Source organism: Bufo gargarizans, chromosome 6 (assembly GCF_014858855.1).
Source record: "Bufo gargarizans isolate SCDJY-AF-19 chromosome 6, ASM1485885v1, whole genome shotgun sequence".
Classification (NCBI taxonomy): domain Eukaryota; kingdom Metazoa; phylum Chordata; class Amphibia; order Anura; family Bufonidae; genus Bufo; species Bufo gargarizans.
Window position 1 is genome coordinate 280,207,062 of NC_058085.1, and position 26,624 is coordinate 280,233,685.

The following is a 26,624-nucleotide window of genomic DNA, read 5'->3' on the forward strand; positions in this document are numbered from 1 at the left end:
AATTTTTTTTCAGGATCCGCATACTCGAAAATAGGAAAACGGAACAGATTCCGTGATTCGGACAGCACTATGATTGGTGTCCGCATTTTTGCAGAGGCAATTGAAATTAATGGATCCGAAAAAACTTTCTTATTTAAATCGGAACGGAAAAGGAGTGTTATAACGGACGTGTGAATGGGCCCTAATAGAAAATGCCTAATCTTGTCCGCAATTGCGGATAAGAAACATAACATGTTCTTTTTTTTTTTTTTTTTGCGGAAACGGAAGCACGGATGCGGAAGTGCGGATCCGCAAATTCCGGCCCCATTGAAAATTAATGGTTCTGCACCCGTTCCGCAAAATTGCGGAACAGATGTGGACCCATTTTGCGGACGTGTGAATGGACCCTAACTCACCCCGCGTATGAGGACCAGACCTGTAACTCAATGCGCATTACATGGGTTACCGCTTCACCAAGAGCATAGGGTTGGACTTCCTAATACTACTAATAACATGGGGTGTATCCAATCAAGTGGCCACTAAAGCATCATGTGATTAAGACAGGGCCGTACCTTGATCCTCTTAACGGCGCATGACAAATCGGGCTCAGCCACGTATTAGCGTCTCTGCGCTCAAGCTGACCAACCCGGCGATGAGGAAGACACACGAATGGACCAATCAGGTCCGCTCCCCTGCCCTCGTCACCGCCACGCTAGAATTGGCTCTGGCGCTGAGGCCCTTGTGACCACGTGACCCGCCATGCACACTGAGGTTCAAGTGTACAATGCTGTTATTGGCAAAACCAAGTTGTATTTAAACCTAATACCTGTCTACTCCTACTAAAAATATAACTACTATACCGGATATTGTATATTAAAATACCTTCGGGCACTTATATTAAAATATATAGGGGCTAAATCACATTTACTAAAGTACTTGTGCTGCTTTCTCTGTCTCACTCTGGAGATCGGGAGAGTGGTCACATGACTGCGCCCCTCTGTTGAGACTGTATTTCCTCTGACATCACGCCCAGGCCTCCCATGATCTGCTCCAATGGTGGTGATGTCAGACTTACATGATCTTGGAATGGGCTGCTGCTCTCAATCCACCAGCAGGGTCTGCGGAGTCCACTACTTGTCATATTGAAGCTGTTTGGAGAGAAACATTAGGAGGAGTCAGCAAGGGGATGATGGATGGTGTAGTGGATGAGTTTTTGGCCCAGGGAAGAGTGCTGGATGATCTTGCAGCACACAGCCCTATGTGAAGTATTGTAGCTGCATCTCATCTACACCCACAACCTGGAAGTTCTGGTTGTAAATGCAACGGGCGCCTCCCCCCCAGGGCCCGTCCTATCACGTGTGTCCCAGGTGTAGGAAATGCCGAGTGGTATGTAGCGGCCTAAAATGTCTCTTATTGTGTTACGGTGCTCCTACCTGGATACAGCTGGACCCCAGGCTTTGGCTCCAAAGCAATAAATAGTGGGAATTGAGGCATTTGAAAAAATACCTTGAGTCCAGACCTTGAGATGATGTTCAATGGCAGCTTTACATGAATAAACATTTCTCCAAAACTGTTTACAGGATTTATCTTATTCTTTTAGCATTAAAATGGCAGGCAAACTTCACTTTGCTTTATCTGTTTCTCTCTGACTCTGCTGTACTGACAGGCTGGCTGTATAGCTCAGCTCCTTCTGTATGCTGCACTTCTCTCTGTAGTCTGTAGGTTATGCCAGGGAACTTTTCTCCTGGCTCCTGAGGCTTCAAGCTTTGGCCTCCATGGCCAGCAGAGCTTAAAGGGAACCTGTCATGTGGATATTTGATTATAATCTAACTAATTATATACAATCATTAACCACTAAAAAGTGCCTTAGATGTATTCACTTTACCTCATAATATACACACAAAGATGTCACATGCTAATGAGCTGATTCAAGTCCAGCGTGATGTCATTGAGTCCAGCGTATATTTAATTCAGAGCTATAGCCACTCCCCTGCCCACCTGCTGCTGATTCATATGGAAACAAACTGTCACTCAGCAGCAGGTAGGGAGGGGAGAGTCAGGAGCTCATAAATATTTATGACTCATCATTATGAGCTGGAGCTTTTCAATACAAGATGTTGGCAGATTGACTGGGTCAATTAAAGAAAGTGACCCAGCATTTTGCTAAGAGAATCAGTCACTTATTTATGTTGCCCTTAGTTAGGACACCATAAAACTGGTGACAGGTTCCCTTTAAGGTGCTCTGGCTGGCGTGGCCACGTCCAGCAGAGATGTGCCCCTGCACACCCTTCCTCTAGCAGGGGGTAAGCTAGACTGAAGCTAACTGGTCCCCACCCTTCCTACAAGAAGTAGGGCTCGCCCACTTCTCCTTAGAGGGGGGTTAGAAAGGAATGGTAAGTTCCAGTCTATATAATTGCAGCTCTGCAGGGTTTGCTGCCACCTGCTGGTGAACCAGGCACATTACATGTTAACATAACAGTTGCATAACAAAATAGGAATGCACATTTTGGAGGACCTGGAATAAATACACAAGATGACATGAGGTTAGACCAGTAAAGACAGTAGCAGGGTGCAGAAGTGGTAACACCACTCTGGGGTGTTACATAAACGATGGAGCTCAGTGGGAGTGTGGGGATTGAAGTGCAGACTCGGGAAAGGTTGACAGGTACACTATTGTACTGTGCAGGAGACTAGACGAGGGTCACACAATTAAATGATATTTTTAGGATCGCTATCACTGGCCTTAAATCAGAAGAGTCTTACAATTGATTTTCAATGTTTGAATTTCTGTATTATAAGCAGTTTAATCTCGTTTCAAACTGATGTGCAGAACTTCCTTGATTTATTATCTACAGCCACTAAATGTTTTGTGCGCTCCAGTATCTCAGCCCAATTAGAATTCTTCTATACGTGTAATAATTCCTGGGCATCATTTGTAGAGATGTAAACCTGCCATGTCATTACTCTATTCATTCTCTACCACTAGGCTTCCCCGGCTGTCCTCATGGCTAATGGAAATGGACATGTTGAGACAAAGGTAACATAGCACGTGCGTGATAATATATTCAGCTTCATATACAGGCAGTATGGCAGGTCCCGTACCATGCTCCACCTTATACCTTCATACATACCGCATCTCATGGAACATAACATGACTTTTCTGACGGATCTGTGACAGAAAAAGATTGTTTAGTATTTGGTTAGTATTTTTTATCAGTATTTCTAAGGCTACTTTCACACTTGCGTTCGCAATTCCGCTCGTGAGCTCCGTTTGAAGGAGCTCACGAGTGGATGCGAACGCCTCCGTCCAGCCCTGATGCAGTCTGAATGGAGCGGATCCGCTCAGACTGCATCAGTCTGGCGGCGTTCAGCCTCCGCTCCGCTCGCCTCCGCACGGACAGGCGGACAGCTGAACGCTGCTTGCAGCGTTCAGCTGTCCGCCTGGCCGTGCGGAGGCGTGCGGATCCGTTCAGACTTACAATGTAAGTCAATGGGAACGGATCCGCTTGAAGATGAGCCCATATGGCTCAATCTTCAAGCGGATCCGTCCCCCATTGACTTTACATTGAAAGGCTGAACGGATCCGCTCAGGCTACTTGCGAACTTAGAAATTTTTCTAAGTTATTAATGCAGACGGATCCGTACTGAATGGAGCCTCCGTCTGCATTAATATGATCGGATCCGTTCAGAACGGATCCGATCAAGCGCAAGTGTGAAAGTAGCCTAAGCCCAAAACCAGGAGTTTGTCCAAAACACAGAAAAGGGGCATATCTGTGGCTTACAAATACTGATGCAAAATACCGACCATGTGAAGGTGGCCTTACTACGTACCATATCAGAGGCATGCAGAGGTGCAGTAAATGTCTTATGGATTTACAGAGCCGTGCTATGGCAGTGTACATTGAGGCCTTATGACCACACGCTGCAGTACAGTCAGCGTTTTGTTGGAATCACCACCTTTTGTACTGACTATATTTTGGTAATAGGCTACGGACCTATGCTTTAAGTGCTTCTGATTAAAGTAGAAAGCTAGAGTAGAAGCACCACATTAGCAGACTACAGCGAGTGCTTGGATGTCATTAGGTGTGGTCTCACACAAACTTAAAGTCCCATAGGCCCTACTATGGATGGAACACGTCAGTCCTAAATCCAGAGTTCCTGCTAAGTGTGTAATTAGTGTTGAGCGCAAATATTCTAATCGCAAATTTTTATCGCGAATATCGCCACTTCGAGTATTCGCAAGTAGTGTTGGATATTCTAATCTCGAATTTATCGCAAATATATTACATTGACGATTTTTCGCAATCAAGTAAACAATGATGAAATCACGAATTTGCTAATTTATGGCGAATAATCAGCCAAAAATTAGCAAAATATCGCAAATTCGAATATTGCCTATGCCGCTCAATCCTCAGTGTGATGAGTTTTTGCTTATATGCAGCATCCAATGTGAAACAGCAAAGCTGCAGTGTAAAGCATGGCTGAGGGACAGAGCAGCAGATTAAGCGTCATAGGAGGCAGGAGGTGGTTATTCCCTAATAGAGTACGTATAAGGGTACTTTCACAGCGTTTTTTCTTTTCCGGTATTGAGTTCTGTCACGTGGGCTCAATACCAGAAAAAACTGATCAGTTTTATCCTAATGCATTTTGACTGGAGAGCAATCCGTTCAGGATGCATCAGTTCAGTCCCTCTTAAGTTTTTTGGACACAGAAAATACCGCAGCATGCTGCAGCTTTTTCTCCGGCCCAAAATCCTGAACACCTGCCGAAATGTCAGATCCGGCATTAATTTCCATTGAAATGTATTAGTGCCGGATCCGAATTAAAATTGTCGCATTGACGGATTCGTTCTTCCGGTCCGCGCATGCGCAAACCTTTAAATCTGTGAAAAAAATAAATACCAGATCCTTTTTTCCGGATGACACCGAAGAGACGGATCCGGTATTTCAATTCATTTGTCAGACGGATCCGGATCCATCTGACAAATGCCATCCGTTTGCGTCCGGATTGCCTGCCGGAATCCTCTGCCGCAAGTGTGGAAGTACCCTAAATGGAACATGGAAAAAAACGACTGGTGTCGGAAGGTTGACGTAGCAGCATCAATATCTCATCCTGATTGTCTTGGGAGTTTTATTGGTGACATGTCACTTCACAAAATGCCATCAAATACTATCGATCATACCGCACTGTATGTACTCCTTTATTATATCCGCCTCAAATATATACAAAATGGCCAGATATATAGCTGGTAATTATTTGTAAATTCCTGAACATGTGCCCTAATATATGACTAAATTGCAGGATAAAGAAGCAGTTGGACAATCCCACTCAAGTGTATTCACAAGGCCTCAGTATCCGTCTTGGGATGCAGTAAGTATTTAGCCTCTTGGTATTATTGTTACTTCACAAGTCGTAGACCACAGTTATAACCAATGTCCTTCCTTTTTGTATCAGGATGCAGTTGGGCGAACCCCCACAACACGGGCAAAGTTCTCTTCCTGGGAAACAGTAAGTGCAAACTGGTATTAGTGAATGACTGGTGGACTATGCTATGTCACCTGAAAAATAGAACGTACATGTGCTCCTAAATGTTTCTGCCCTCTCTTTTATTTATTAGAGCAGCAGTTTATGCTCCAGAGCTGCTGTTCCTGTTATTATTTGGGTCTGGAAGTTGCAGCATAGTCAACCATTGAGGAGAACTTCAGTCATTCAGTTACATAAGCTGCATAGAAGTATATATTTCCTGCACTAGTCTCGCCTTTGTCTCCTCTCCGACTTAATATAAATCCAGTAAAAGAGGATTCTGCATGCACACAAGTATTTTACTGTATAATGTAAATCTTTACTAAGTATCTACCCTACTACGAACGCTGGTTCCCGATAATAGACACATGTAAATGTGCTGCTGATGAACTAGCAATATGCTCGATCATTGGGTGAAATGATCTTTCATGCATCTCATCAAATCATTTCTGGGCAGCAGATTGTGCAGTGTGAACAGTGATCTGCTGCGCATAAACAGTGAATCTGTATAGGTGAGAGTAATTGCAGCGGCCATTGCTCGTACCAATACAGTGGAGGAGATCGCTTTATGTAAAATCAGCTCTTTCCTCCACTGGTTAGCAGACAATTATCAGGAAGGTACGATCCCATCCTGATAATTGCCTGCTCCATCAGTGCATGTAAATGCACCTTAAAGCCTCATGCAGTTGTCAGTGTTTCATGTACGTGTGCTGTACGTGTTCTCCACGGACAGCACACGTCCCCATTCATTTTAGGTCTCATGCACACTACAGTTGTTTTTCTCAGCCTCCGTTCAGTTTTTTTTTTTTTTTTTGCGGATAGGATGGGGACTCATTCATTTCAATGGGTCAGCCAAAAAATGCTGATAGTTCATCCGTTTGTGTTCCGCGTCGGTTGTCGGTGTTTCCCTTCAGCAAAAAAAATAGTGCATGTCCTACTTTTTTCACATTTGTGGAAAAGGATAGGCATTTATTACAAGGGATCTGTGAAAAAAAACACATCCTCCAAAAAAAAGGATGCCACATCCGTTTTTTTTTTAGTGGACGCACAATTTGCAGACGCAAAAAACAACTGTCGTGTGCATGAGGCCTTAATGTGTGTATTCACACATCAGTGTTTCAGCACGGTCCGTGGGTCAGTTTTTTTTTTTTTACCACTGATACATGCTCTATTTTGTCCGTGTTTACGAATCCATCACGCCCATTGTAGTCTATGGGTCCGTGAAAACCACGGATGCCATCCGTGTTGCATCCGCGTTTCACGAATCATTAACAAGAGATTCTTTGAAAATTATTTTTCAGCTGTTGAGTGTTAGTGAAACACGGATGCAACACGGACAGAAAAAAACGGACCCACGGACCCAACACGATCTGTCACTGGAGAAAACACGCATTGAACACGGTCCGTGTTACCACGGATCCAAAACTGACACGGACGTCTGCATGAGGCATTAGGCTTCATGCACACAACCGTATTTTCATCTGTGTGCTATCCTCATTTTTTGCGCATAGCACACTCACCAATTCATTTGTATGGGTCCATGCACACATCCGTATTTTTTGTAGATCTGTAGTTCTGGTCTGCATTGGGGATGAGAACAACCATTTCTATAGTTAGGAGCGAGAAAAATGCGGAATGCACATGGAGGATATCCGTATTCTGCGGATCCTTGATTGGAAGACTGAAATACGGATACAGTTGTGTGTATGAAGCCTACATCTGTAAATGTGTAGCCCACAGCTGTTTTCTGCTTGTTGCTATTAGAAGCATTCGACTTGCTAAGTAAATGAGATGAATTATACATTGGAAAACATGTTTGTCTTACCAGAATGGCGCAGGACCTGTAGGATCTGCCTCTAGGCACACAGGACAAAATCAGACCTGGGTACAGGTAAGTCGTCTTTCAAGGACTGGCTGATATTAATGGCTGATCAGATACTAATGATGTATGCAGAGCATAGGTCATCAGTAAAAATATCTTGGAAAACCCAAAGCGCATTGAGGGCGAGCCCAAGCCAGTCAGTGCACCGTCGCTCATCCTGCTTCCTATGCCAGCCCTTCCCTCTCTGATTGGCAGGGCTAGACGAGATGACTATGCAGTAACCAGACCCTGTCAATCAAGAAGAAGAAGCGAAGGACTGGCAGGGGAAGCAGGAGAAGCAAGGGTGCACATAGTGGCTTGGGCCCGCCCTTGGTGCACAAAACTGCTCATTTGAATATGGATTAAAAGTCCTTTTTCTCCAGAATGAAACACTGATCACTATCATTACATTCAGCTGAGCTACAAAGCATTGTAACAGGTTTAACAGGGAATTTCCTGGTGACGGGATCCTTTTAAAGGGAATATGTCCTCAGAGAATGACCTGCTGTTTAAATCATTTTTTTATTGATTTTTTGATTATGTTGTTTTTAATTTTTCATGTATTCCATATATTTAAACAAAAAAGATATAAAAAATCCTGCAGTTTTTGCAATGGCCACTATGAGCCACTTCTTGGCTTATGCAGATAACTCATTCTAATCCTTACTGTAGTGGTATCACCTCTGTGTATAGATAAGGCAGGATCACCATTCACAATAGGTGATAGTCAAATCTTATCTATTCTTTCTTTGTACAATGACCTCTGCACAGATCAGAGCATGCCTAGAGAACTCTCCCATATAAGTCAATGAGGTCCCCTCCTGACCACTGTGTCTATGGCCCATGGGGCTGCCATAGAGCAATTTTCTTAATGATTTCTAAATGCTGTTAAATGGGTTGGCCCATCATAGACAATGGAGACATATCGCTAGGATATGCCCCCATTGTCTGATAGGTGAGGGTCACACCTCTGGGACCTGCACCTACGCCGAGAATGGAGCGGGGAGAACTGTGGCTGGAGGACCCCAGGTTCCAGCCACCACCAAGCACTCTCCCCATACAAGTGAATGGGAGCGCACTGCGCTTCTGTGGCCCCTGCTCCCATTCATTTCTATGGGACTGATTTTCGGCGACCTCATAGAAATGAATGGAGGGCGGCTGCACATGCAAAGTGCACCCTCCACCACCTTTCCCCGCTCCGTTCTCGGTGTAGGTGTCGGTCCCAGAGATGGGACCCTCACCTATCAGACAATGGGGGCATATCCTAGCGATTTATTCATTTCACTTTATTTATTCATAATCTAGTCTGATACAACACATATATGTTGGACACATTAGACTATGTTTAACTATTACCATCTATTTTAGGGAAACCAGGCCATACAGAGTCAGAATGGCACATGGCATCAGGTAAGGTCATTTCATGCCTTCGAACCAAACATTTTTTTTTTTTTTGTAGCGACGAAATGCAAATACATCAAGGACTGATTTATAGTAGTAAAGACTAGATGCATAATGTCTGTAAAATGTCTTGACATATTGCATTTTTCTCATGTTGGAGGAATACAATATTTCCATTGTCTTTACACCTGGCTGAATGCTGCCACTTACTTCTCTTACTATGTGTGAGCTGCAGCCACATAAAGTACAGATCTAGCACCACCTGGATACATCATTTCTTTGAAATGCCTAAATGTCCGTTGATGTAAATACCTTGAATAAATGCACTTCTAACAAACTATCAGTCAACATATTTGAGGATTAAGGTTTTAAATAAGTACAAATGTAAGCGAGTAATATTGTGCATAGCAAAGAATTAAGTACTGTATATTCCTGCGTATAAGACTACTTTTTAACATGAAAATCTTCTCAAAAGTCGTGGGTCGTCTTATACGCCGGGTGTCGTCTTATATACCGGTATACGGCGTGCTGAAACTTACTTCCTACCCAGAGTGGAGAAGCTGTCCTTCTCCAGCTTCAGGGACAGGCGCCCTCTAGCTGAGCCACGGTTCGCTACATCCCGGCCAGCCGCTCCTGAAGCAGCCCCCTCTTCCTGCTCTCAGTGGTTTTCTCATGCCGGCAGTATCACATTGCATACTACCGCTCAGATCGGTCTTGAAGACAGGGAGGGAGTCTATCTGGGGAGCAGATACATGTAGTGGTGAATACAGTACAGCACCAGTATCTGTGAATACAGTACAGCACCAGTATCTGTGAATACAGTACAGCACTAGTATATGTACATACAGTGCAGCACCAGTATCTGTACATACAGTACAGCACCAGTATCTGTACATACAGTACAGCACCAGTATCTGTACATACAGTGCAGCACCAGTATCTGTACATACAGTGCAGCACCAGTATCTGTACATACAGTACAGCACCAGTATCTGTACATACAGTACAGCACCAGTATCTGTACATACAGGGCAGCGTCAGTATCTGTACATACAGCACAGCACCAGTATCTGTACATACAGCGCAGCACCAGTATCTGTTCATACAGTACAGGACCAGTATCTGTACATACAGTACAGCACCAGTATCTGTTCATACAGTGCAGCACCAGTATCTGTTCATACAGTGCAGCACCAGTATCTGTTCATACAGTGCAGCACCAGTATCTGTACATACAGTGCAGCACCAGTATCTGTACATACAGTCACAGCATCAGTATCTGTACATACAGGGCAGCGTCAGTATCTGTACATACAGGGCAGCGTCAGTATCTGTACATACAGCACAGCACCAGTATCTGTACATACAGTACAGGACCAGTATCTGTACCGGTACATACAGTACAGCACCAGTATCTGTACATGTTCATACAGCACAGCACAAGTACATAGAGTACAGTATACAAATGGCTAACAGTCAAGAGCCAATCACGGCTCTACCAGCAAGAAGAAAGAAATATGAAGCCAGTTTCAAACTTAAAGGGCTTCTGTCACCCCATTAAACCGTTTTTTTTTTTCTTTACTAATAATCCCTACACTGCGATCTCATCATACATAAGCTAATTAATGATTTTCGTTCAGTAGAATTTGTTAAAAATCGATTTTTGAAATATGTAAATTACCTTGCTACCAGCAAGTAGGGCGGCTACTTGCTGGTAGCAGCCGCATCCTCCGATGGTAATGACGCCCCCTCTGCTTGTTGATTGACAGGGCCAGCGGACGGGATCTTTCTCTGCTGGCCCTGCCTGTTTTGATTCAATATCTGGCGCCTGCGCCGCAGCCGTACCTCTCTTCAATCTGCGCAGGCGCACTGAGAGGCGGCCACTCGCTCGGCCGCTCCATCCTCAATGCGCCTGTGCCGATGACGTCACATCTACACCTGGCGCAGGCGCATTGAGGAGTGAGCGGCCGAGCGAGTGGCCGCCTCTCAGTGCGCCTGCGCAGATTGAAGAGAGGTACGGCCACGGCGCAGGCGCCAGATATTGAATCAAAACGGGCAGGGCCAGCAGAGAAAGATCCCGTCCGCTGGCCCTGTCAATCAACAAGCAGAGGGGGCGTCATTACCATCGGAGGATGCGGCTGCTACCAGCAAGTAGCCGCCCTACTTGCTGGTAGCAAGGTAATTTACATATTTCAAAAATCGATTTTTAACAAATTCTACTGAACGAAAATCATTAATTAGCTTATGTATGATGAGATCGCAGTGTAGGGATTATTAGTAAAGAAAAAAAAAAAAACTGTTTAATGGGGTGACAGAAGCCCTTTAAAGTTGTAAACTTTGCCATGGAACATAATTGCGCTGCTACAAGACAACATGGAGCAACAGAAAAGATGGTTTGGGACTGGAAAGCAAATGAAAAAGCATTAAAGGGAACCTGTCACCAGGATTTTGTGTATAGAGCTGGGGACATAGGCTGCTAGATGGCCGCTAGCACATCTGCAGTACCCAGGTCCCATAGCTCTCTGCGCTTTTATTGTGTTGAAAAAACGTTTTGATTGATATGCAAATGACCCGATATGAGTCCTGTAGCCGGAGATGGGTCAAGCGGAAAGGCGTCCAGCACCGCCCCGAAATCTCGCGATGCGCGAGCTAGCGCATGCGTAGTTCATTCCCTGTGCTGATGCCAGTACAGGGAATGAACATGATGCCGACACTGCGCCTGCGCTAGCTCGCGCATCGCGAGATTTAGGCGCTCCAGCTCTGTGACGTCAGCCAGCAAGGAGGAGATTCGGAGGACGCGGGGCGGTGCTGGGCTCCTTTCCGCTTGACTCATCTCCGGCTACAGGACTCATATTTGGTCATTTGCATATCAATCAAAACGTTTTTTTTAACACAATAAAAGCGCAGAGAGCTATGGGACCTGGGTATTGCAGATGTGCTAGTGGCCATCTAGCAGCCCATGTCCTCAGCTCTATGCGCAAAATCATGGTGACAGGTTCCCTTTAAAGAGTATGCCAAGGGGTAAGTGTGCCTTAAGAAGAGGCACCCCACATTGGCCAGAACTCGAAAAACATGTAGCAGACATGGTGAATGAGCATCGCCAAAACGGTTATGTAGTGACACGAAATAAAATATGTTTGTTTGCAGTTCAGTGGCCAAATCTAACCCAGATCACAGCAACAAATTACCTGCAGATCTTGATGCCAAAGTAAATAGTGTTGGAGGGGTAGTCTTATACGGCGAGTATAGCCCAAATCCTATATTTTAACTGGAAAAGTTGGGGGTTGTCTTATACACCCAGTCGTCTTATACGCCAGAAAATATGGTAATTGCTCCTATTTTCCAAACTGCTCATGCCAGGGGCCAACTGGAGACTTGAAGTGGCCCTGGAAAAAAAAATTCTAAAAGTGTAGGGGGGTCCAAAATCACAGAAGGTGCGGCAACACAAGTAGATAGGGTCAGCAGTACCATAACACAAAATACTGTTCCGTCAGAACCATATGGCACAGAGCAGCACAATATACTGCCCCAAAAGCTGTCCATCTGTGGTAGCCATCAATAGTTGCCATTTGCTGTCCTCCTCCTCTAGTTGTCTCTGATTAAGAAATGGGGCAGGGGGCTTAACAGGTGAGATTTGAGTCACAGATGTAGAATTCTGGGCATGTGCGGTTGCTGGCCGGGTACATGAGTACCTGATTCTCACAGAGTTAATACCACTGAGATCTCAATATGTACCCAGCCATCGGCAGAGAGGGGGGCTTGGGTGGCCCCATGGGCATTGGCACACTGGGAAATTTCCCTGTTAGGTCTATGGCCAATCTGCCTCTGGCTCTTAAACAGTTATGTACAAAGGCAGGATATTCATTTTTTAGATATGTACACTATTTTTGGGCTTAAAAAAAGAGCATCACAAAATGCACCAAAACCGCAATCTGTGAACCTAGTCCAATAAACTAGCAGTTTACCATACAAAGGAGTAAAAAAGGATGAATTCCATAGCCTCGCCCACTATCATTACAAATAATGCTGAACTTTACAGCTTCCTATGTATATCTCTGCATGCATTTCCCTATTTCACCACTAGGTGTCCTCAGAGTAAAAGAAATGAACATTAGCAATATAGAAACCAGCCGACCGACCTAAGTGTATTTATAATAAGACAATAATTGTTTCCTATGCAGGTGGACCATAATAACCTCCTGTATCTAACGCCCATGTGCTGTCTATGTTATTGTCATTACAGAATAACAAACACATGAAGAATGGCTTATTTAAGAACAGACAGGAAAACACATTTGTAGAAAAAATTGGAGAAATGCTCAGTCGGGTAAGTAATAAAAAATCTTGCTTATATAGCATCCATGATGTGGGTGACCATGTTATACATGACTATAGTGGGTCCACTAGAGGAACAGATGTTCCCTGTAGTAAATGTTTGCACTGGCTAAAAAGGGGGAATCCCAAGTGGAGTATGGAAAGGGTTACATGGCATGTTATGGCATATTGGTAAGGTATTTGTGAGGATCCAACTTCTGGGATCCAAAGAACAAAGGGATTGAGATCACCTTCTTGTAGTCCAACCCTTCAAGGTCATTGTGCAGGGAGGCACTGAGAAGTAGCAGCATCAATGGTGGGTTCAGCTAACAGTCTAATGTGCGTGAGAAGTTACCGACTCATATGTTGGAGGAAGAAGGATCGGTCAAAGTGAATATTTTCTCTTTTCTGGATAAGCCACTTCCAGAAATGGCTGGCAGAGGCTTTCTCTCCTCTATCCATTAAATATGTGTATGGGGGAGCCTAGGAGAGATATTTATCGGCCAAATGATCAGGCCAACGGCTATTGAATGTGTATTGCCAACTTAAGGCTTTTACATCTGGATCCCCTCATACACATGCATTTGTTCTCAGTAGGAAGAGGAAAACACCTCTGGCAGTGGTTTATGCCCCCAACTGCCCGATCCTTATCTTACCCAAAATATGCCATCTGGTGGTTGTCATACATATTAGATGGTAAGCCTGTTCTTCCACAATACAGCATGCCATCACTTTCTATGGTGGAAGAAGCCTTCGAACCAGTGTTGGGTTCCCCTCACCATATTTTTTAAGACGCACATTAGCAAGCAGTCATTTTCTGCATAGGTGCTGCAATAAACTATGAGCAGAGGACAAAGATTGCCCAAAAAGTGACATGCCCTTTAAAGGGGTAATGCTATGATTCATGTAAAAATGAAAATCAGACATCATATAGTACATGTCAATCTCTTTCTAACAAAGCTAGAACCAACCCTGTACCTCACATGGATCCAGAGATCTCCCCATTCATTGCTCTGCTAGATTTACCATATTTTTCACCCTATAAGACGCATCTAGGTTGTAGAGGAGAACATGAAGAAAAAACTTTTTCATTAGACCTCAGCTCAGACCCCAATGTGAATGATCCCCAATCGGACCTCAGATAAGAGTCCGAATATAAATAAGGACCCCCCATTCAGACCTCAGATCATACCCCCATACCTCAGATCACACCCGCATGCCTCAGAGCAGACGCCCATGCCCTTATAGCAGCCCCCCATGCCTCAGAGTAGGGATCGACCAATTATCGGAAGTACCGATATTATCGGCCGATATTAAGGATTTTGCACATTATCGGTATCGGCATCTAACCTTGCCAACATGCCGATAATGCGTATAAAGCTTATGGAAGCGCTCACTAGTATGCATCGGGTGCTGGGAACAGGGAAGAAGCGCAGCAAGCGCTTCCGATACTCACCCTCCCTAGTCTTCTTTGATGGGGCCCGCGCTGGACTGTCCTGACCCTGTACAGCGTCAGGACGTAGTGCGCGCACTATGACCTGCCGCTGCACGCTGTCAGGTGACAGTGCACCGGGGGGGCTGCGCGACACCGGACCCAGAGATTAAAAGGAGCTGTGGCACAGGAGAGGTGAGGAGTTTTTTTATTTTACTCATCTGTGGTCTGATAGGGGTTAAATAAAGTCTGATCTGAGGTCTGATAGGGGTTAAATAAAGTCTCTGAGGTCTGATAGGGGTTAAAGTCTGATCTAAAGTCTGAGGGGTTAATATAGTCAGTGAGAAGGAGGGGATGGTATGGAAATTGGCATTTGGCACTAGTATATTATAAATGTAAATTATAAATTGACTACCAAGGGCTTTATTAATTTATAATTTACCGAACATTTATAATATAATAGTGCCAAATGCAAATTTCCATCACCTCAGTGACTACCAACTTATATAATATATATTATAATATAGAAAATATCGGTATAAATTATTGGCTATTGGCCTGAAAGTTCACCGATTATCGGTATCGGCTCTAAAAAATCTATATCGGTTGATCCCTACCACAGAGCAGCGCCCCATGCTTCAGAGCAGCCCTTCCAGCCTCAGATCACATTAAATAAAAAAAATCAACTTGCCTCTCCTGTTCTGGATGCCACTGCTCCCCACCTCCAGCGCTCTCTCTTCTTCTTCCTGCTTTCGGCTGTGGTGTGACCCGACACAGCCACAGCACAGCCGACAGCACAGGACCAGGAAGCGGTGAGTACAGAGCCCGGGGAGTGCTGCATTCACTGCTTCCCAGTCCTCCGGTACTAATGAGCACTTCGATAATGGAAGCGCTCATTAGTATTCGCCCCATAAGATGCAGTGACATTTTTCCCCCCACTTTGGGGTAAAAAAAAGTGTGTCTTATAGGGTGAAAAAGACGGTGTAAAGATGGTCGCACAAGGAGAGTGTCTTTTCTGCTGCAGCTAAGGTGTGTCCATGCTCTCCCAATCACAACTCCGGAGGCAGTTGAAGGATGAAACTGAGCATGTGCGCCCTTCTTTATTAAATAACTCAGTGGCTGTAGTAAATTTGTATTAAGTTAATTTTAAGTACAGTCTATTAGTTCAGGTCACTATTGTTCTACTTGGGAAAGTTCTAATGTCCAAAATTCCCTTTTCAAAACATCACCTTAAGGATGTGACGCAGACATCACTCAGCTGTGCTCCTTGCCAGGCTGTCACACTATGCAGGACATTGGTGCTCATCATCAGGTGGAGGTATATGGATCGGAAAGACTGCAAGTTGTGTAAAGTTAATCTACTATAATAAGCAGTTTAGTGCGTCTGAATATTGCAGCAGCAGGAACAGGATTTGATGGATCCTGACAGTAATGTTCTCTGGTACGCTGCATTTTTTTCTAGCTCAGCACATAATTATACCTTCCACAGCCCATAGATTATTCATTGGTGTCAGAGCCAAGTTACTTTACACCCAGCTTATATAAACCGTAGAACCTTCCAACAATTACTTTGATTATATCATTGCACCCCCCTCCCTCTTCACGGTAACAATGTTTAAACCTAATAACATGACAAATCAGACACCTTAAGTACAACTGTAATGAGTCAGGGCTACTGGATCACGTCCAATTTCGAGGAATGCACACCTTGCACAGTTGGTGACTGTAATAAACCCATCAAAGCTACTGTCATGCCATTGTAACAGTACGCACGCAAGCCTTTAAGAGCAAGGGACACACGTGTCACAGTGTGCAGCGATCCGCCGTCACTTGTCATTTCCAGTCCAGGTGCACAGTCACCGAGGTCAGCTCTGCAACGCCATTCTGGGTAGAAAGAGAAAGTGAAATGTAATGATGTTCAGTGTTTATCGACTCCTTAGTAACTTGATACAATTGGATTATTTAACCAATTTGGTTTCAGATTGAGAATTGAGCCATAGATCTGGAAATAGACGTTGCAATCTCAGTCAGTGATATGAACATGTGTGTGTGTGTGTGTGTGTGATGGACCCAATAACACTGATATTTGTGGAACCCGTTAACCCTCAGAGTTATAGGCGTAGCCAGACACAGACGTAATGATATTTATTACCCAGGTTGCCCACAATTAGATATCTACCCGAAACAGTTCCATACTGTCCACAGGTTGTGTGAGGTATTGTAGATCAATCTCATGCACTTTAAGGGTCCATTCACATGTCTGTATGTGTTTTGCGGATCCGCAAAACACGGACACCGGCAATGTGCGTTAGGACATGTTCTATTTTTTTGCAGAACGGAAGTGCGGATCCGCAAATGCGAATGCAGACAGCACATTCCGGCCCCATTGAAAATGAATGGGTCCGCACCTGTTCCGCAAAATTGCGGAACGAAAGATGATGCATTTTGAGGATGTGTGAATGGACCCTTATAGAAGAAAGCAGAAGAAGCGTCAATGAACTTTCAAAACACTTTTAATATGTCATAGAGATGTATCAAAGGTTTTGATTGTTGGGGGTCTGAGTGCTGACTTGCCCACCGATTGCTAGAATGGGGAGAGAGAAGCACTCACATAATATGCTTACTCTCTACCTCGCTGCAGGAGATGGAATAAAGATGGGCCCATAGACTTTTTTTTGAGCTTGCTATGTGAGCACTGCTCTCTCCTTGTGAGCTTGCTATGTGAGCACTGCTCTCTCCTTGTGAGCTTGCTATGTGAGCACTGCTCTCTCCTTGTGAGCTTGCTATGTGAGCACTGCTCTCTCCTTGTGAACTTGCTATGTGAGCACTGCTCTCTCCTTGTGAACTTGCTATGTGAGCACTGCTCTCTCCTACATACGTGGCCTGATAGATTTTCCATTAATAATACCAGAAAAATCTACTCTAGTGCCTATGACAGGGCAGATTTTTATCCCCTGGATATAAACAGGTTCACTAGAAGATCGTATAACTATGATGAACATTTATTGGCGGAAACCATAATAGGCCTAAAGCAGTGTTGACCAATAATGGGTCCTTGGTGGCAGTGGAATCTTTGGAATCTCGTTAGGTGTTTTCCAGAAGACAGTAATTGCAGGAACTGACATTGTTAGAAAAGGCATTGGAAAGTTATTGGGGTTTCTCTATTATTCAGCACTGAGTGTTGTGCGAAATAATTTACAATCTTGGACAACTCCTACAATAGCCTAAACAATTCATACCCACCTGTTTCTGCAGTGTCGTCTGCAGTGCTGGTCCGGTATTCCTGCCAGTATTTGTTTACAAACAGCAGCCGTGACGCGCCTGGATACGTCATGTGACCCCATGCTGCTAATAACTGTCCTCAGCGGCCTACAGCTTTGGACAGTGATTGGCTGCAGAGGTGACTTGCCAAATCCACCCACGACACTATCCATGCCACTGGCACTGTGACATGCCTGGATTCGGCATGTCACTGCTGCAGCCAGTCAGTGTCTTTAGCTGTACACGGCTGAGGAAAGTGATTGGCTGCAGCAGTCAACTGCTGTATCCAGGCATGTCGCCTCCGCTCTTTGTAAAAGAACAGCCCCAGGAGTACTGAACCAGCACTCGGGTCTATCGGTTTTTTTTAAATTTTATTTTAGGGGCTTCGTTAGGTGCTGCCTGAAGTTTTTCATTATCTCTGAGAACTCTTTTAATGAAGTGTTGTTGGTTGGCTTAGTCGACTGTCTCTACTTTTATTGCTCCTTAAAGGGGTTTTCTGCTCAGGGTAATCCCTACTTCTTAGAAGGGTTTGCGATAAGTTGATCATAAATTGTCCCCCTTCTGAGTCCTCCAGCGGGCAGTAAGTGTTCAGTGTTTCTGCAGGGCCACAACAGGCAAGTATTACAAAATTTCTATTCATATCTATGGGTTGTCTGGGTAATGCAGGACAGGACAGCTCCTCGAGAGCGAGAGACGCTCTTTGTAACCACTCTCCACTCTGGCTAATAGATGAAATTCCTGAACAGAAGACCCCCCCCCCCCTCTATTAGCCAATAATTCTATGAAAGTGTATAAGTAGCTACTGGATACTGGACAGCCCCTTTAATTATTTTACCTCTTCTGTTTCCCAGAGACTTCAGGGCATCAATGAAGATGACGAAATAATCACATACAAGCCTCGCACATACGCCTACGAAGGAGAACTAGAGCGCATTGACTCAATGGAATCCATTATCTTCTCTGACTACAACTTGGACTTCAGCTTCCTGGATGATTTTGACCCAAAGTTTTCCAGACTAGAAGAGATCTGCAAGCAGTAAGACTGTGCGGACTATGGACTCTTTCCACTCTGCCTGCTATTGCACTGAGAAATTCTGGGGAATGTATCTGAAAAGGATCGCACAAAGGCTTATTAAGTGGGAGGCTGAGGGGAATTATGCTTTGCTGCAGACGCTTTATTATACGTGTATTGTACTATTTCTTTTTAGCACAAAAATGATGAGGGGGATGAATGGGGAAATGAGACAGTCCTTGGTCACTAAGTGGTAGACTGCTGAGGTTGACTGCTGAGAATATCTCTGGACAGGCTGCTGGGATGATTGCACAGGCAGGAGCTATGGAAATACAATGCCACGGCTCATTTCTAGACAAGGTAGACTGATTACTTACATAGTGTAGATGACTGGAAGATGGCTAATGAGGAGTCCCTGCAATGAACATTCAGACTGACCACCGCTGATCTTCCCTACTGAAATACCTTACATATCCTTCAAGAATTGGCAACAGGGACAAACAGGACTGTGCTTAACTCAGGAAGACATGCAAAGAGGCCAGCCGTGTATGAAATCTACGGTAATGGGGCTCTTCATCTGGACTCTATGCATGGTGCAAACACAAGCTGAATGTGTATGATATATGTAGTATGAATGCATAAATTAATACCGATATAAGACCAACGTTGACTCCCATGCCAAAACTACAATGAGTCAATACAACACATGTTGCGGCAATATAAAGGGGGTCAACTGTTAGAAAGTACAGAAAAGTACCAGCTCCCTTAACAAAACAACGACCTACAAGAAGCGAAGCCAAGAGGTACAAATGCAAAAAAGTGTATATACTTTATTAAATAACCTGATTACAGACATACAAGACGTTATGTTACAAAGAAATAGCAGCAGGAAAAAACCACCATCCCGGTGGTACACTACTTTAAAAATAATGACATATGAATAGCAATTAATGAATCTCTATAATATGTGGCAGAGTTTCCTATATAAATATGTTCAATATCCCTATGTAGGACAAGAGAGTCACTACCAGAGACAGTAATAACAGTCCGACCTGCAAATGTAGCTGAAGCATATGGAATCCAAGTGGAACCATGGCGCCTAGCAGAGTACTGACCAAGAAACAGGTGATGAACATGTATAGGGGAGACTCGCCAAACAAGGTAGTCTATCCAAACTGGGATGGCGTTACCCCAACGTGTGTTTCGACGTGCCTTCATCAGGGGGTAGCCAAGGCACGCCGAAGCGCACGTTGGGGTAACACCAGTCCGGTTTGTATACACTACCTTGTTTGGCGAGTCTTCCCTATACATGTTCAGGGTTATTACTGTCTCTGGTAGTGACTCTCTTGTCCTACATAGGGATATTGAACATATTTATATAGGAAACTCTGCCACCGGGATGGTGGTTTTTTCCTGCTGCTATTTCTTTGTAACTTAACGTCTTGTATGTATGTAATCATGTTATTTAATAAAGTATATACACTTTTTTGCATTTGTACCTTTTGGCTTCGCTTCTTGTAGGTCGTAGTATGAATGTAGTAGATTTCACCTGAAGAGGGCTGGTGGGTTCCCCAGACATGTCTGTGTCAGTAATACTTTTATTTCTTATGAAATGGCAATTGTACATAATCTTTTCTCAGAATTCTGTATAGTGCAGTTCATCTAATATTCCTCCAGGAAATATAAATAAATTGGCTACTGGATGTTACCACTCCCCTTGCCCATCAGGTGTGTCCATACGCAGTCTTTCACTGTCAGCACTGATTGGACAGTGTAAGAGTGTGTGTGGAGATGCCCTATTGACAAGGAAAATGGTAACCCCCAATTATCAATTAATGAATACATTTCCTGAAGGAATAGCTCAGCAACTACATAATGTTGAGGACTAAGAAAATAATCTCAAGAATTAGTTTATGGGGAAGTATTTAGTAGCACAGACATGTCAAGAGAGCTGATGGATAAGGTCATAAGAGCAGGGGAGTATCTCAGAATGGCTGGCACGGCATTTGCCATGGGTACTGAGTGCCAAGGGAGTTGCAGTTTCTCAATGGCTAATGAATCACAGGTTGGAGACCACTGCTCTAAGCCATTGCTTGAAGATGTCTCCTTGAACAGTTCTAAGTTGGGGCTCATTCACACAACCATAAGGACTCAGTGCCCATATTGTGGACCAAAAATGGCAGGCCCGCAATATACAGGCACTGGCCTTGTGCACTCCGTGCTGCGGATGTGGACCCATTGACTTGAATGGGTCCATGATCCGCAAAATTCGGCAAAAGATAAGACATGTCCCATCTTTTACGGAGTGGAGTTATGGATCGGAAGCCCACGGAAACACTACAAAGCGCTTCTGTAGGATTTTGGGTCTGTGCTTCCACACTTCAAAAGAAAAGACATGTCCTATCTTTTGCTGTATTTTGCGGATTGCAGACCCATTCAAGTCAATGGGTCCACACTGCAATATGGGATTCACACAGGACCGCTATTTGCGGTCCGCAACACAGGCACAGCGCCGTTACAATCATCTGAATGAGCCCTTAATCAGTTTTTACAACTGGCGCAAGCCCTACCACACATACCTTGCCGTTTAAACTACACATAATTGGGAATTGTACAGAAGGATTTGGATAGACAGGGATGGCCTTCTCTGAGCTTCACTCCTGCCTCCACAACTGCAGATTTTAAATGGCTTTGCTGTATATTCTATAATTATGTGATGACGAGGACGGACAGAAAATTCCAATATATGAATTGTTGGCTTAAAGTGTAACTGTCATTATTTATTTTTTTCTACTGTGTAGGTGCAGTGATACTGACCGTTTTTGTAATATACTTTATTTATTTACTGAAATCATATATTTATATTAGAAAAATAGCCGTAAAGTGGACCATTTGTGCCTTAGTAGTGCTCCCTGTCTTCTATTTATTTAACTGTGGCGACGTGCTCCACACTGACAGCTGCTGCCCTCACTGCCTCTCTCCACATATATATATATATATATATATATAGAGCGTGAGCGGTCCATGGAACCACGGGCTGGATTCCTGCTGAGAGCAGGAGCGCACGGCGTCATTGGGTGCTATGATGCTGTGCGCTCCCTGCTGCCGCCGCAGTACAGTAATACACTGGTATAGATCATACCAGCGTATTACTGTATTGCGGCGGCAGCAAGGGGCGCACGGCGTCATAGCAACCAATGACGCTGTGCGCTCGTGCTCTCAGCAGGAATCCAGCCCGTGGTACCACGGACCGCTCACGGCCGTGAAAAACGGCCGTGAAAAACGGCCGTGTGCATTCGGCCTTAAGTAAATAGAAGACGGGGAGAGCTGCTAAGGCACAAATGGGCCACTTTACGGCTATTTTTCTAATAGAAATGTACAATTTCAATAATTAAAGTATTTTACAAAAATTGTCAATATCACTGCCCCTACACATTACAAAAAAAATGACAGCTACAATTTAAGAAACAGTATCTACCTCCTCATCAACCCTGGAGCTGATGTAATAAATGATATATCTTGTCCGCTAAGATCCATAGTTGCTACCCAAAGCATAAAAGGGGTTTTCTGGTTTCTATCACCATCCTTTAAAATAATAATTTGTAAAAGTGGCTGCGATTTTGTAATATGTGCCAATTTTGTATGGGGACTGGCGATGGCATTAGCGATCACCCCTCCCTGTACTGTGGAGGAGATCTTTGCATGTAAAATCTGCTTTCTCCTCCACTGAGGAGCATGTGATTGTCAAGAGGGAACACTTCATTCCCAACCATCGTTGGCTCCATTGGGCCATTAGGATTGTTTGAAATGTTGGTGCAGGGGTTCTGTATTAGGACAATGTAACTTCAGTCGATGTAAAGATATATTAAAGGCTATGTACACATTCAGAGGCAATTTTTGTTTATGATTGCATTTTACTCATTTTTGGCTAGAAATATATATTTTTTTCAATTGGCCTTTATTAAAATATTGAGCCATTCTGTCACAAAAAGCTAATTTTTTCTAGCTGTGTGACTGATACTTTGGGTCATCTAATAACCCTTATCTGTAAATTTCTAATAGGTCATAAACACTTATTTAGGCCACATTATTATCAATAAGATAAGAACTGAGCTATAGTGAGTGTTTATAATGTCAGAGCAGAGATAATGAGACCATAAGTTCCCCAACTGATGGAAAAGAGAGCATCTCATCTATGTACACAAAAAAGGATTCCATATTTTTTTTAATAAAGACCAATTGAAAAAAAGATTTTTAACTAAAAATTAGTACAATGCAATAAATAAAAAAATGCCTCCAAGGGTGTACATAGCCTTTAAGTAGTGAATAAGTACAGTATATTGGACCTATTTATATTAGGACTATATTCACATAGCCAAAAAATGAAGCTGAAAATCAGTGGCAGATCCTCCCCCAAGAGTTTCAAATTTTCTGTGAATACCACCAAATACACTCTAGATATGCTTCCTACTAATAAACGTACTTTGCCCCTTTTCTATTGACATCATTGGGGAATACATGTCAATATCCACTAGGGCATGTATTTCCTACTGCAATCAATGTGAAGCTGTTGATGGTGTTTTTTAAATTGGCTGTTTTACATGGTGGATTATTCAAATTTTTAAGCATAGGAGCATAGCCCTGACAAGAAAATGCCTTGAAGGATGGACATTCTCTTGGAAGTGATTTCCATTTATTTTGGAAATAAAACTTAATGGCTATGGGCACCTTTGGGTAAATTTTTTATCTTTGCATTTCACTGATTTTGGTAAAAAAAAATTTTTTTTTAAGTTGGTCTTTATTAAAAAAAGTTTTAAATTTTTTGTTATACAGCCTCACTTTCAGTTTGATAAGAATGCATCTATAATGAGCGCCATAGCATTCCTGATGGATTCAATGTAAAGCAGAAAGAAATCATCTGTAGATACACGGAATGTAAAGGCTGTAGGACAAAAACTCTTTTCAGATTTTAAACACCTATTTGAAAAAATAGATTTTTAGCCCAAAATAAGTAAAATGAAACAATAATAAAAAATTGTACCCAAAGGTGTTCATAGCCTGTACAATTTGTGTAATGTAAAGTGCTGCAAATTTCTGGTCTACTTTCTGTTCCAACGCCAAACAATTTTTTAAATATCTGCATCATTATATACATAAGTTTTCAGCCTCTGGATGTACACAAAGAATATTTCATTTCACAGCAAACAGAGATTTTGAAAATGGTGAAGAATGGAAAAACAAAGTTTATTGGAAAGTTGCAGAACTTTTCATAAAGCGATTTAGCTTTATGTAAGTACATATAACCATGAACCCCCCTTTATAGGGGTTCTCAAGCTCTACAAAATTAATGACCTTGTTAAGTGCTGTTTAGATGTGGCAATCATCGTTTGTATCGGGCAAATAATTATTAATACGACCATTCATCCCTATACAACTTTCATTTGTCAGCAGCACATCCCCTGTTAACATAGGGCGATCTGCTGCTGACAAATGATTTTTGTTTCCTTGTCCATCAGGTGATCGCTGGCACATTTACACAGGGCAATTATTGGGAACGAGTATTTAAATGCTTATCCCCAGTAATTAACCCAGTGATCAGCCTGTGTAAATGGACCATTAGGGTATGGCCCATTTAATCAGCATGCACTTGTGTAAGGAGTCTGAATCCCACTAATCTGATATTGAGGGCCTTTCCTAAAACCATCAATTTGATAGGAATTAAGAACTTTAATACTAGGGCTACATTATAAATGCAAATGTATTTCCAGAACCCTAAACATTTTTTAGCTTTAATACATAAGATAAGGGAAGATCGGTAACACTGACTATATTTTTTTAATATTCTATATTTTTTACAGCTTTGTACAAATAAAATTTGATATTTTACTTTGTTTGAAAATTTTGTGTGGTTTCATATTTTGGTTCTGGCTTTTTTTTTTATTAATAAAGATAAAACTTTGATACAATTTGAGGTTCATCAACTCTATCTGATTGTGTGAGAACTTGTGGGTATAGACAAAAAAAAATAGAAGACTCCTTACAAAAAGAAGTGAGAGAAATCTAGTATAGCTAATCCAATATCTGTCCTTCACGCTCAGAGTACAAGGAAGCTGAGATATGGGGGGATGCTTGCTGGGGCTCCTTGCTCTGCAAAGTGAGTATGCTACTATAATGAGAAAGTTTGCTGCAGTGTTCTCTTCATGTCACAGACAAAGACAACTAAGCTGTTGTACAGTTGAGGACCCACAAATATCTCCCCATAGCTCAGCTTTCTAAACTTTACTGTTACGGGCAGCGGGTGTGGAACCACTGTACCAACTAATTGGTTTGGCTTAGGGCCAACTCTAAGGGCATTATCCTGGCAGTCCCCTGGTATTCACCCTTTAATCTCTATACAGGGATCTGGACTTATAACTTGAGATGGCTAGCAGTTAAACCATGGGGGTCAAAGACACCGGTGCAAATCACTGAGGGGTCAAGCAATATGTATTGTCTGGAAATGGACCTAGGTTTGTATGCTGCCTGCCCTGACCTATCTGTGAGACAAGTCAGGGCAATCCAAGAAACAGGTTAAGGTCAGGGTAGGTGGCTAGAAGTCAGATGTTGTAGTCAGGCTGGAGTATGATACACAGGTAGTCAGACAGAGAATACACCTTTGCTGCTTACTAGAGACTAAGAAACCTGAAGTTCAGGCACCCTCCCACTGGAAAGATTCCCTTAAATACATGGAGATGACCATCTACTGACTGGGGGCAACTGGGGTGCACATACACTGGCCCTTTAACAGCTGGGGAGTGTGCATGTGCCTTAATGACAAGGCTGGATGCCTTCCTAATACAGCAGAGGATGCGGCCTAAGAGAAGCGGGGTTGAGTACCATAGCGATCATGCCTGGGGCACCACTATAACAATATCCTTTTTACAACCTCCCTTCTTTGGTCTGGATTTTTTCATGAATAGTGTAGATGTTTTCCAAGGGCTCCCAGGATCTCATTCAGGGCCAAAGCCATTCCATCAAGAAAAACATTTTGTCTCTGATCTTCTTACCGAATATATCATTCACCTCATGCATTTTCAGCACTGACTGGAGAAAGGAGAGGAACCTCTGGAATAGCGATTGAAGATCACAGGTTTGAAGTGTGAGACATGGAAAGGATTAGTAGGTATTAACATAGAGACAGGCAGGAGCAACATGTAACAGACTGGATTAAACTTCCTAAAGGCTTGAAATGGACCAAGAAAAAAAGGAGCCAGTTTGAAAGATGATACCTTGAGTCTGATGTTTTTAACGGACAGCTATACCTTGTCAACAGGAGAGAATTGAGATGGAGGACTCCATTTTTATCTGCAATTTTTTTCATATGAGCATTGGTTTTAACAAGAGCGGCGTTGGAGTCATGTCAGATCTGAGAGCGATTTTCAACTGAAGAATTAGCTGCCGACACCCCCGAGGTAACCGAAATAGGAGGAAGAACTTTGATCCAAATTTATTTGTGGCGAATCGTGTAAAAAAAAAACCTGCTATTTCCTGGCTGCAGAGAGCCTTTATAGTGGTGTAGAACACTGTGCCTTGCAGTAACACGCATAGGGAGTCTGCTGTGGTAGTGAAACAATACTGTGAGTCACTATGACATGTAGATGACAGGCGTTGCTCTTAAAATCACTGCACACTTCACTTACTTGGGCAGTTACGGGGTCAAAACTGACCAAATAACTCAAGTGTGAACTCAGCCTTACAGGTCAATTTTAGTGCCAGGCATAAAGAACCGTGCAGAGGCCCAAGATCCTACTATAGCGTGAAAGAGTGCACTCCTTTTACACCAATTCACTGATTCCACATAG

General features: G+C 43.2%; 1 protein-coding gene across 1 annotated transcript in view; it reads left to right on the top strand.

The window, feature by feature from the left end:
* Positions 1–19,581, top strand: part of LOC122941590 (cadherin-like protein 26) — a 79,657-nt gene extending 60,076 nt beyond the window's left edge. The window contains exons 14-20 of the mRNA XM_044298948.1: positions 2,966–3,016; positions 5,281–5,349; positions 5,434–5,487; positions 7,331–7,393; positions 8,732–8,773; positions 13,008–13,091; positions 18,623–19,581. Of these exons, the coding sequence (XP_044154883.1) occupies positions 2,966–3,016; positions 5,281–5,349; positions 5,434–5,487; positions 7,331–7,393; positions 8,732–8,773; positions 13,008–13,091; positions 18,623–18,811 (552 nt within the window). The 3' untranslated portion in view covers positions 18,812–19,581. The remainder of the gene's footprint in view (positions 1–2,965; positions 3,017–5,280; positions 5,350–5,433; positions 5,488–7,330; positions 7,394–8,731; positions 8,774–13,007; positions 13,092–18,622) is intronic.
* Positions 19,582–26,624: the final 7,043 nt, after the last annotated feature.